The sequence below is a fragment of the Temnothorax nylanderi genome, unplaced genomic scaffold (genome assembly GCF_030848795.1).
Source record: "Temnothorax nylanderi isolate EJ_2023f unplaced genomic scaffold, tnyl_v1.0 TNYL_tig0028_pilon, whole genome shotgun sequence".
NCBI classification, from domain to species: domain Eukaryota; kingdom Metazoa; phylum Arthropoda; class Insecta; order Hymenoptera; family Formicidae; genus Temnothorax; species Temnothorax nylanderi.
The window spans coordinates 732,257-745,460 of NW_027249090.1; the positions used below are offsets into that span (position 1 = coordinate 732,257).

Genomic DNA, 13,204 nt, shown 5'->3' on the forward strand with positions numbered 1-13,204 from the left:
GATAGCGCGGGAGCGCGATTGGCTCTCTGGGACACGGTCGTCTGATATCGAGAGTCGGGAAGCGCGATCGTGCGCTCGCGATTTATCGACGCGACTCCGGCGCTGCTGTTCTTCGACTTCGACGCCCCTGTCCCCCCTCGTCCCTCGACGTCCCGCTGAAGGCTCTGAAGGGAACGCTTGGTGGAACAACGAGACTTCGATGTTTTAACGAAAATATTTAATATTCAAGACGTGTATACATGTCAGAGACCAATAAACGAATGAATATCAACAAGTTTGTAAACAGTAGTCAAGTAATGTCATCTAATCAATAAATACATATATGCATGCGATATTTTTTCAAGTTTGGACTTTTAATTTCAAGGAAGGATAATCGAAATACTATTTGAGCGACGTCTATGTTTTTTAAATCAATTATTTAAATTAATTAGAATAAAATGTAAAATCCCCCTAAATTCTCGAATATTTTTGGCCCATAATAATTAATAATCCCGGCTTCAAAAAACCGCTGCGCGTTCGCGTTCGCGCGGATCGCTCGCCAGATGGCGGCGCCGGTCGGCCGCTATATTGATCAAGTTGGATTTCGTGAGACGCACGTTGATAAGATCTCGTGAAAATTTTTCGATCGCACGCCAATCTTCTCCCGCGTGACGTGCGTGAGACGTGCCCGCGTGCGGGCGTGTGTATGTGTGTGCGTGTCCGTGCGTGCGTGCGTGCGTGCAGGCTCGCGTGTGCGTGTGTACGTCAGCGTCTCCGACTCTGACAATTCTGACATCCGTCTGATCCGTCGCTCGGTAATCCGTTCGCGGCGGAGCACGGCCGAGCGGAGTGGAGCGGAATTCGGGCCCGAGCCGAGAGCCGAGAGCCGAGCGCGCGCGTCTCCCCCCGGCAAGTCCCGGCAGTCGGCGGCGTCGCGTAAATCCTCCTCCCTCGCCCATGACGTCACTCGCGAATTACACAAGCGTCATCGCTCAGTCTGTTGTGGAAAATTTCGCGGGGTCCATGGTGGCAGCGGCGAGGCACGTCGCCCTTTGAGTGAGACCGGCGTACGGCGTACGGCTCCTCGTCGGCAACGCGGCGACGACGACGACGACGACGATTGAGTGCATCGCGAGCAAAAGTGAGCGCTCCTCTCTCTCTCTCTCTCTCGCCGTTCACCCTTTTCTCTTCTCTGTGTCTCTCTCTTTCTCTCTCTCTCTCTCGCTTTCTCCCCCAGCATCATCGTCAGCGATCGTCATCGCGATCATTAATGGATCGCCGTTCATGCCAAGCACGCGCGAAACTACAAAGAGGAATTTCCTGGCCGGAGCCTGTCCACGCGCCGTGTTGTTTATTGTCATATCGCTCGTCTCGGACGACGTCGACGGTGTCGTCGGAGCTCGTGGCATCCCGACGGTGCGACGACATGTCGCCTCGTCGTGACACCTCGCACCTGCGTCACGCTTTCGTGACTCCTTTTTAACCAGGAAGCTCCTCCCGATAGCCATTCATGCATGTCATCTCTATGAGCTGTTTCATGTTAGCCAAGATATTTTCTGTCCACGTCTATGTTGGTCGGAGAAGAATATTTCTTTGTTACTCGATGAGGTCATTTTCTTTACGTAATAAAAGTTAATTACAGTTTTGGAAGTTGGCGATTTATTCTATGCACAATGTTTTAAATATTCTATTTTAAAAGATTAACGTTTCTTATAATAAGATGTGTGTTGAGCAATGGAGACAATTTTCCTGTGAACGATGTTAGGTTGTTTGTGACAGTTTGTGTTATTTTATTTCTCTGTGCTATTTGTAGTATTTATATTACATATGTTTGCACAATGTTAATTACGTTTTTTCCCTCGTATTGCAGTCCAAGTTTACAAGAGACTCTTCCTACGCCGTCACGATGTCTATGCAACAGTTTTGTCTGCGGTGGAACAATCATCAACCGAATTTCATCTCGGTTTTTTCCAATTTGCTGAATAATGAGACTCTAGTGGACGTCACTCTCGCCGCCGAAGGCAGGCAAATTCAGGCACACAAAGTCGTTCTGTCAGCATGCAGCACGTACTTTCAGTCGCTGTTCACGGTGAATCCTTGTCAGCATCCTATTGTCATACTCAAGGATATCAAGTTTTCCGACCTCAAGATTATGGTGGATTTTATGTATTATGGAGAAGTAAACATATCTCAAGAGCAATTGCCATCCATCATAAAGGTAGATATTTTGTTTGAGTAATTAAACATTTTTACATTTTGTGGATCTTGAAGAATCTTGAAGACGCTCTGCTTTGTTTAATAGACGGCAGAGAGCTTAAAGATAAAGGGACTCGCGGAAATGCATACGGCATCGTTAACAAAATGGCCAAGCGGAAGCAGCGAAACAGGCGGAGGAGACCGTGGTGAATCTTGCTCGCCAAGTCCATCTCCATTGTCTCCCTCGTTCCGCAGAAAAAGGTTAAGGAAGTCTTCTACTGGCTCGACATCCGGTTCCGGTGACAAACCAGAGGAAATTAATGAAATCACATTAGTGGCTACTAACATTGTCAAACCTGAACCCCTCATTGTGTCGCAAGATAGCGGGGAGAACTTGAGGCGACCAGTAAACACCAGCACAGAATCTCAAGGCAGTATTGATGAAGATCAGATATCAATTGTAAGTAAATATGACTTATACTATATTATTGAATCGTGATCTTATTGAATCTAATTTTTAAGGAAATATAAACTACAGCTCTTAGCAGAAAGTATTGTAAAGGAATAAATTAATTTCAATAATACGTGATGTTTCTGCATTTTAGATGAGTAATATGGAAACTAGTTCCGCTAATACACCAGCTCAAAGTGACGGTTCTATCCAAGATGTAAGTCAACAATCGGCAGGAAACATTGGACAAAGTTCTGTTTCTTCGCAACCACCTGTTCATCAAGGTAAGATATCAATAAATATGCTGTTTCAAATATAAATCTCGATAAAATATTTAAAGGAGAGAGTCATTCAGATTAGCATTACTTATTATAACAAAAATTATATATGCTACATATTACATACACAGAAACAATCAATATATATTAGGAATTAATATATAAATCTATAAAAGCAAATATATATATATATATTTTTACTACATTTTTTAATGCTGCATGCATAATTTTGTACATGGCTATGAATTGAAATTTTCCTTCACACATGTGTAGATGGAAATAATTTTTTTATATAGATATGTTTCCCTAAATATTTTATATGTTTCCTGATTGTATCTTATTTTTGTGTGACATATAATTTGCTTATTTAGAATGTGTTGTTTATATTATCAATTATATTCTATAAAGATTAATTTCAAAGAAGCTTTAATACTTATGCGTATTAAATATATTTAAAGCGTATTTATTGGTCTGTATATATTTTATGAATCAAATAGGACTATACACAAAAAATTAATAGAATACAAAAACAGTTTTATTAACTGTTAATGTTTAATATGTGTATATACGATATCAGTATATATAAAAAAAGGTAAAAAGAACTCTTTCTTTTGTATTTTTGTAGTTTTTAAAGATTTATGATTTTTAGGCTATCTATTTCTTTTAAGATTTATTTTTTAATACATATTAAAAGAGAAAAGTTACTTAATAATAAAGAATATATCTATATATTCAAATCTTATTATTTAGCAAGCATTTAATTTTCTTTGTTTTCGTAAAGATAAGTTAGTTAGATAAATACTTTATGATTATCGATTGTGTAACAGATTAGTTATAGCGTTAGTAATCTAACTGATTGTGTGCATAGGCGTAATAGTATGGAAAATATAGTTTTTAATTTCACGGGAAATGTCATGCGTGAATGATTAGCTACATTATAGATTTAATAATATAATTTCTCTCAAGGTAGATCGTACATTATAAATCCATGCAGAATGTTCAGGCAACTTTGGCAAATTGCATGACACCTCCCCTTTAAGCAAATCTCCGACAATCGTTATTTGAATTATGCATATTGACTGTGGTGGGTATTTGAACTGCATGTCGATAAGCGAAAGTTACACACATTATATGCTGGCACAGATGCGTTTAAATGTATTGCACAAGGAGAATCAACAGACGTTTGACATGAAAATAGAGCGAAATTTCAGGAATTGAAATTCTAATAATGCGAATGTGCAAAGAAAAGATTGTTTCTCATTCATGAAAGAAAAATCACCATGGTACACAGATACATAGCACACAGTATGTTATATTTCCGGAGGGATAGCATATCGGGCCTTTGACATTAACGGAGTTATGTATGTGTGCCTTACTCTGCCCTATAAGTGTAACGAATGCCGTACACATATTTCAATATTTCAGTATAAACAATGATGTGCTTAAAAATGTATCTGTGCCATGCCGCAACTCCATACTTAATACGCTCATATATCGTTTCTTCACAAGATTTTATTTTTAATATCTATTATCTTTCGCTTACTTAGCTTAGTATCGTTTTTCTACATATCATAGAATAAATTTATTTTCTTTTGATTAGATCATAATTTATGTATGCCTCGTTTTATATGAACAGATATGCCGATATGACATTATTCGTTATTATTCATAGTTCAAGTTACGTTATTAATAGCGCAGTAAATATAATTGTGTAAAAATTGCATCTTTTAAATTGAGGTTTTTGACATGATATACAGGTAAAATAAAATTTGTATGGGAATATATGAATTACCGTATCAACAAGTGGGACAATTCTCGAAATCTTTACGTCGAGACAGATCTAAATAAAAATCCGAGTTAAACATATTTCTTTGCTTAACGTTTATTTTGTAATGTTTCATAATATTACGATCACATATTACTCTCTCTCTCTCTCTCTCTCTCTCTCTCTCTCTTTCTTTCTTTCTTTCTCTCTCTGACTTTATCATTTACCTTTGCCGTAAACGCAAAGCGGGTTAATAATTCCTGTGCTCTGACCAAAGATCAATCGGTCTGTTCTACAGGATTACAATGGACTATTATGGAGCACACATATCATCCGACACGTTTCGCTCTGTCCTCGTGTCAAACGAATCTGTCGATCCAAGCGTCGTCGGCGTTTACGACGCCCGAAATAACAGCATCCTCGACCATCAGCGATCAGTACTCTGGTACCAGCACGACTGGTTCCAGTTGCGCCCTGACGAACTATCCGAACTCCTCCCACGGGACGTTGCAGCACGCGTCGTCGGGTGGCCCCTCGCCATCGACGCAGTGCCCCAGTAACTGCCAGAGCCCCTGCGCCAGCCCGCAGACTGCGATTAAGAGGAAGCGCTCGACTAATCCGCAGGCGGACGAGAACTTTATACGCGCGCTCGACGCCGTGCGCTACGGTGGTATAGGGTTTTGCAAGGCGGCCAGGATGTTCGGCGTGAACAATCGAACGCTCTGGCTCGAGTATAAGAAGCGCGGCTACCCGAACAATCGGCCCAGCCTCAAATCTCGCGTTAAGCAGGAGGTCAATTCCTCGCCGCCGCCGGCACCCCCGGCGCAGCCCATGAACTCGCAGAGCCCAACGCCTATGGGCCCGCCCACGACTCCGCACAGCACACATAACACACATAGCACGCACACCATGCTGACCAGCCACAGTCCCCACACAATGCTGAGTGGTTACATTGACAGGCATACGGACTATACGCTACCGAGCTCCACGATGCCGATCAATCTGCACGGCGTTAATTACAATGCCATGTGAACTGGCATCTCCTACCCGGAAAATCGCTTGTATAGACGAGCTTGAGAAGTATTACTTCTTCCTTACCGCCCCTTCCTTTTTCTCTCGCTCCTCGTGTACAACTGAACCTACCGCGACTACCTGTGTCAGTAACGAGGCGTCAGTAGTGAGACATTGAAAAGTTAAACGTTTCAATTTTTGGACATCTTTCCGCCTGCCTATAATCACAGATTTTTAAGTATTTAGATTTTTTTTTATATTTAGAGATTGAAATATAATTTTTATATATTGTATACGGGGATCTATTAGATATATTGTACATTTTTCTCTAGCTACAGACGATTTCAAAGATTTGAATTTGACTTATCTTTATATTTATATATAAATGTAAGATTTACAAGCCTAGGTTTTTAAATTAACTTAATATTATGATTATTAAAAAAAATCTAAATACTTAAAAATCTGTGAGTATAGCCAGGCGGAAAGATGTCTAAAAATTGAAACGTTTGACTTTTCACCATTTTGTTATGTATCGTGAAACATTACGAGTTATAATTAGAGTGAAGATTTCAGTATTGTCTAGAAACGGTGCAATTTTATTGCTTCAATAATTAGAACGTTACGATATTGGTAATAATAAAACCATTGGCACTGATTATGAGTTCAAGGATCAGTCAACAATTAATGGTAAAGTTCGAATTATTTTTGATGTTGGTTATTTTTGTGACAGTATGTTTTGCAATATTCTTAATTCACTTTTGCTATTCCGCGGTTAATTTTTATTAATTATCACTTTCTTTTTAATTTGAATTATTTCTTCGATTTATTTCAATGTTACTATCACGAATACAATTTTTATTGATTAAGCTTCTTTCTATTTATCAAAAACTTTATCCATATAATGTTCTCTTTATGTTAACTGTTAGTATACCAAAGATCTTGTAATGATCTTTTGCTTCTTTGATATCCTTAAATTATAAAAATCTGACGATAAATCTTTATTTTTCTTTAGTGCATTGTTATTAATAAAGTCACAAATGATAAAATTGACAATCTTTACCATTTTCAGTGCCGTTATTTTATCGTAGGTGAAACTTATTACTGTTAATTATCTTATCTAAAATATCCAACGTCAGAAATAATATGGACTTTGCCGTTGATTGTTGACTAATCATCGTAGTCTATCATATAATATTTGTAAATATTAAATTACGAAGCATATAATTAAAAATTATCTGTATTTGCGTTATCTGTATTTGCACATGAGTAACGGTACAGATTATTGAAGAAACGATCATCGTACGAGACTACGATGCACACACGGAGATAATTTATCAATACATGTATTACAATTATATATATATATAATATATATTAATTGTTGCTATGTTGATAAATATATGAGAAACATAGATATTTTATATGTTTTCTTTTATACCTGGAAGTTCGTTTAATTTTTTGTGCTTTTTATGTTGTATGTAAGAAATTGGGATATATTTTGTTATGTATTATAATAGAGTAATATTTTAATACATTATTACTTTTTTTCCAGGTATTTACATTTACTTATCTGCTTCTGTTAATTAAAAGAAAAATTTACGTTGACGAAAACGTAACGTTGGATAATGATATAAACAAATGCAATTGTATACTCGATGTATTAAATATCTCAAATCAAATCAAACTTCGTGAAAATAGTTCTATCATTTTGAAGCAAAATGTAAATTTAATGTGAGATATGGTCAGTTTTAGGAAAAGCGTACTCGTATATAAGGAATGAATGAATATATATGTACATTATTTCCCTATGACATCTGTTTCCCTGTTATGTTTAATCGCGATAATGATTAGTCTAATTCTCTTCCCACAGTGTGTAAAATATGATAGGTACTTGATACAAAAACAAATCTGGTTTTTTAATATTAATTGTAAAATAAATGTAGGACACATATATACGAACTTTATCAAGATTAATGTTCCTAATTTAGCTTACAGGAACAACTTTTTTGTTGTACTATTTGTTACGTATATATTTAATAACTGAATTATTAGGACAGTAAAGTAATGCATGTAAATGCATTGAGCACAAAAGAATGCGAACGCTTAAGATAACTCGAAAGATATTTTGAGATTTAACCTCCTACTCTTCATTTGTTTCTGTAAACTGCAAAAACTTTCGGTTACTGCAGAACGAAGACAAAGCTGCTTTGGGCGAAGATCGTAAAATATATATTTGAGTGATTTGACTTAAATAGAAATTAGTTCTTAATATATAGTAAAATTAGCTGTTAATTGCACTGTTAAGGAGCATTTATACCCCCCTTATATAAACGATTGAAAAATAATTCAGAAGAAATAAAAATTATTCTAACAATTTGCAACAGAATAGGAGTCCTTATTTCTCTTCAATATTTTATGACCTTTTTTTTTTTATTAGTCCGAGCGAACAATTGATATTACAATTATGTTGCGATTATCAATGCATCAGTTCCCGACGAAGAGATTATCTGAAGAAGAAACGATTATAGTAATCGAAGTACGATTATCTAATTATGATTATTCTTATGTTATCATGTTATACAACATTTGCCTGTGATTATTGAATAATTGCTTGACACAATTATTAATCTTTTTGTGTACTATTAATATATACAACTGATGTATCCGAATAAGGCTCTCTTAATACTAAAATACAGTGATTCATCTTCAACGCAAGATATCAATCTTTGTTGTAAAATAAAGACTAGCATCAATTTACGTTTACTACATCTAAAAGCAACGTCGATGTACCGATTCTTCTCGCCACGACTAAAGTCTACTTATTTATTATTATAGTTCTTCATTGCAAGCAGTCGCAAGTAACGAAAAGGACTCGGCTGCTGATCAGACAGCCGCGAGTGAAGAAGGAGCCGAGTCACCTGTCGCCGGACGGCGAAATGGGCTCCTTCTCGCCGCACATTGTCTCGACCTCCGTTCACCTCGCCACGCCGACGCTGAATCTTCCCCAAACGTCGAGGAGCTTCGAAGAGTCCCGTATATCGCCACCGCCGCACACCATGCTGGTCAGCCAGCAGTCGAATCTGCTGGCGGTGACGACGCCGTCCAACTTGCTGACGGTGCCCCAGCCGTCCTACCTGACGAAGCAGCACTCGCATCCGCTGCTGTCCAGCCAGCAACCGAGCACGTCCGGGACGTACTGGATACACCGACAGCACTCGCATCCGGAACTGCCCGGCAGGACCACGAGTCCGTCGATAGTGATCGAGCCGGCGCCCGTCCATAAAACGGAGGAAGAGGGATGCGAGGAGACCTCGACTCCGGCTGCATCGGCTACCACCTCCGAGCTGGGGACCAGCGGCGGCAGCGGCGGCACTTCCGGCGGACTGAGGGTCAAGATGACGGAGTTACGGCGAGCTTCCTCAACGCCGCAGGTAAATATCAGCCGCGCGTTCGTACAAAACAGATCAATGACAAACATATGCGTGAAGAAGTTCACTACCGAGATCACTAAACGATGTCTATAAGATGTACGAAGATCGAGATTAGCTGTTAATGGATTCAATTTGTAGTATGAGGATTGAATATGAAAATTCAAGATTTATAAATTAATGTTGACACCTCGTGAACATTAATTTATAAATCGTGTCAGAATATTAAGCCATTAACATCCGAAGAACTAAATTTATCTTGTTCAATATTAGCAGATTGTGCAGATTGATGCAAAATTAATTTCTTTTTTCTCTTTATTTAGATAATTTATTATCTTTAAAATCGCAACGGGTCTTATTAACGGATCTAAATAAATGTAATATATCTCCTTACATAGACGAGCAGTAGCAGAGAGCCTCGCGAGAGCATGGGGGATCAACGATTAGGTCACTGTCCGGTGTTACGCCAAGGCCCTGCCTTAGGCTGCAATCACTGCTGGAACACGATAGACGCCCACGGCAGGATACTTCGTAGGAAGACCAAGTATCATTGTCCCGAATGCCAAATCAATTTGTGCATCGTGCCCTGCTTTCAAGAGTACCACGAGCAGCGGCGCGAGCTGATTTCCAAACTGAAGCCCTTACCAAAAACTAGCTCCGTTTAATCTCCCCCCCTCCCCTCCCCGATTTAATTATGTACTTTTAAGTAATCGTTTAAGTAATCGTTACTTATCGGATTACGTGTTAAAGCACGCGCTTTAAATGTGTGAAGGTTCAACGTGATGATGACGGCCCAGTAACGAACCCGTCGTTAGCGTGTGACATTATTTTTCTCTTGTACGACGATGTGTATGAGTCATCAGATTGATATCGTTTATCAAGACTTTCATGACTCGATATATTTTCGTAATACATTTATAGTGTCTATATAATTGTTGAAGTAGGCGAAATCATTGCAATCTCGCAGTTTGATGATACGAATATTTATAATTGTGTGTATTGAGAGTTTTCTCCTTTTCTCTTAGTCTTTCAATAATTTTCACATTTTCACGTAGTCACATTTTCTGAGTTAAGTACGTTTATCAAGGAACTTTTAGTTCTAATCAAAAGTAAAGACTCTACTTTGAAATTAGCGTAGAAAAAGAGTTTATTTTAACGTAGATATGGAGAAATTAATATATTATTTTTTCACGCAGTTTTATAAAATTCATGACAAAAGTGATGTATCGAGATTGGATGTAAGACTACCTGTTACTCTGGAAAATATGTAAATAATTATTGCAAAGTTCAGCACTTTATTATTATCGTTATTATTTATGTTTAGCACATATTATATATATAAACATTCTCCGTAAAAAAACATATCAATTTAAATAATATTACGAAAGTAATTGATATAAGGATACCTAAAATTTTCTTTAAAGTAATTCATTTATTTTCGTATCAATACATATAGCAAAATTTTGATTATTTATATTAGTAAAATGCGCATTAGTAAAAATTGCAATCTATCTAAACTAGACATTATCTAAATTGATAAATTTTATTTTTTTATACAAAAAACGTTTCCGATAATATGCAGACATAATTTTAGAAGTGAATTCAGCGTATAAATGTAATAAAAATAGTTTACGTATGAATATTTTTGTCCTATTCGAGCTTGCTTACGAGTTACATATGTTTTGTATTATACGGTTTGTCTTTTTTTACAAAATTGTTTTCATTCAACATTGATCACTTCGAATGAGTCTGAATGTAGGTTTCTGAATTTATTTAGCGCAAAATTTGCTGAAAAACAAAAACGATTGTGACTCAGGAACAAAGTCAGATAACGTATACAAACAGGTGCTTTCAGCTAATGAATTATCTTTTCTGAAATATTCCCATATGTGCATATATGAGAGCATAATGTATTGTGTATATTTTATTACAAGTGTACATTCTAGCGTCACGCGTATCGTTCGCATGATTTTCAATGTTAACGTATTTGACGTTAATTATTTTGCCAGATATATTTTCCATCTTTCGTCCAATCACGCTACACCGTATGATCTCAAAATAGAACCCTCTCTCGCACTATGTCTGTCTCTGTCTCCCTTTCTCTCTCTCTGTCTCCCACGTGTACGAGTGCATCGAGATAATAATTTCTCTCGACGACGACACGCAGACACTAATTTTGGAGACCATGAATTGCGAGATGGAATTGCAAATAAAACGAAAAAAAAAAAAAAAGAAACGAAAGGTAGAACCGGCTGAAAAACAGACGCGGCAGCCGCTAAAACGAGAGCTTTGGCACACGTGCAACGATCGAAATTCGGTGTACTTTTATAAATCACTTCCTACCATTCGCAGGGCCACCCCTATCGCCACCTGTAACGACACCCCGCCGTTAATGCGTCCGTGTAAAATTTGTCGCCCTTCGTTCCGTGAGTAATCGAATGCGGGACGCATGAGTCTCTTCTCTTAATACGCGAATTTTGGGATAAAAAAAATAGTACAAGCGCGGGATCCGTATGTTATCTACATGTATATATATGTGTTATATATTCCAGATTTTCTAATTGTACGTAACGAAGCGTTTTCTAAAATCAAAATTGTGCTGTGACCGTTACGTAGTAAAGTAGTAGCCATTATTTATGTGCTGGCAAGAAATTACAAACATATATTTTGTTTAAAGACGAAACGTTTGTATAGATAAATAACGGCTTTTTTGCGATAATTTTTTCTCAGGTTTAATAGTTCAGATGAACGTACAGCTATTTCGTAAATTGAGAATGACTGCTGTTAGCGAGAAACATTGATTTTACTGTACACTGCCTTCTGAAGCTTGTCTTTCTGTTTCGTTTTAGTGACTCGCATAAACAAAAAAATGTTATCTTCTAACCGGATGTTCCGTCTCTACCGCAGGTTTGATTTCAACGCGATTTTTCGCGGTACATATCTATCAAGCCTCTCCGCTTGTACTAACTTTTTTCTCCCTCTCCTTATTCCCCGGGCTAATTTTCGACTGCGAAATTTCACGTACTATTTGTCACCCAGATCCCAGACTCCGAGCATTTTTTATGTGTGTCTCGTGCATTTATCGCGGAAGAGTGTCGGAAGAGTGCCGACACGTGTCGCGAGCAACGGGATGGCCGTAGAAGTGACCGTGTAGAAGATTTTTCTCCACGGGGGAGAGAAAAGTCGTGGTGATGGATTAGGCCGGATTCGTTCCGGCCATTTCGATAAATCACGATTTGCGAGGCGGACAGGCCGAGGATCTCTGCCGCGACCTGCGCATGTTTCCCCTGACACCTCCTTTTGCGAGCGGCACCGGGCAGCGTTCGCGCACTTTGTACGTACATGTAAAGTTGTTGAAGATGTAGAAATATCGTGCAATATATTTTTCTCGACATTACAGATGTATTATATGCGCAAGCGTTATACCGATTAATCATATTTTATGTAAATCTAGCCTGAGAGATTCGTAAATTAAAATAAAAATAATGTGAGATCACACAACGACGCCCGGATCAATTATCTCCCGCACTAGACAATTCCAGACTCATCAGTCTGATGCAAAGCACCCTGCTATCTTATAATATTAGATGCGATATTTATCGCGCGCTTCCGATGTTCATATTTAATAAAACAATTATTTGATTTATTCGATTGAAAAAAAAAACGGCTGTTCAAACAAATTACTATCATTTCGTATTTCCCTAAAATTGTTATCAGAGTATGCTTTTTCTGTCATAGTTTTTCTTTCCATGTCGAAGATACGCAATCCGAGCAACTCGAGCGAAAGAGGTCATGGATGAAAAAAAAATACAATCTTGGCCACAATATATAGAAACACTAAAATATAAATTAAAAATATATAGGTAAAATATAAATAAAAGATAACAGCCACAGGATAACAATTGGAAAATTGCTAAAACTAAACGGCTTATTTTTTTAATGAATGGACGGAACGAAAGAGAGAGTGATATAAACTACAGCTGCGTTACACAGTGGTAAAAGAATAATATTAATTAAAAGCTGTTCAGCCGCCGGCTTCTTTCCCCATCACACGGCCGCCGAATCTTCGAGCAAATCCTTACTCGCAATAAATCCG

At 37.9% G+C, this 13,204-nt stretch overlaps 1 protein-coding gene across 2 annotated transcripts; it reads left to right on the forward strand.

Annotated features, from left to right (window-relative positions):
• The first annotated feature begins 544 nt into the window (after positions 1 to 544).
• On the forward strand, positions 545 to 12,609 carry Btbvii (BTB-protein-VII). 2 transcript variants are annotated; one of them, XM_071702078.1, is made up of 6 exons: positions 545 to 1,120; positions 1,850 to 2,197; positions 2,282 to 2,635; positions 2,781 to 2,910; positions 8,516 to 9,111; positions 9,507 to 12,609. In XM_071702078.1, exons 2-6 carry the CDS (start codon positions 1,886 to 1,888, stop codon positions 9,771 to 9,773), a joined length of 1,659 nt encoding a protein of 552 aa, XP_071558179.1. In that variant the 5' UTR covers positions 545 to 1,120; positions 1,850 to 1,885; the 3' UTR covers positions 9,774 to 12,609. The 2 variants fall into 2 exon arrangements, with proteins under 2 accessions (XP_071558179.1, XP_071558180.1); XM_071702079.1 differs by lacking the exons at positions 8,516 to 9,111; positions 9,507 to 12,609 and adding an exon at positions 4,968 to 8,066 and having other exon boundaries at positions 548 to 1,120.
• The last annotated feature ends 595 nt before the right edge of the window (positions 12,610 to 13,204 follow it).

What these genes read in the sequence shown, in the direction of transcription:
- Btbvii (XM_071702078.1), top strand. Translation starts at nt 1,886, where the DNA reads ATGTCTATGCAACAGTTTTGTCTGCGGTGGAACAATCATCAACCGAAT. An exon ending in GCAACCACCTGTTCATCAAG is followed by an intron (nt 2,911 to 8,515) that starts GTAAGATATCAA and finishes TTATTATTATAG; the next exon opens with TTCTTCATTGCAAGCAGTCG. An exon ending in GAGCTTCCTCAACGCCGCAG is followed by an intron (nt 9,112 to 9,506) that starts GTAAATATCAGC and finishes CTCCTTACATAG; the next exon opens with ACGAGCAGTAGCAGAGAGCC.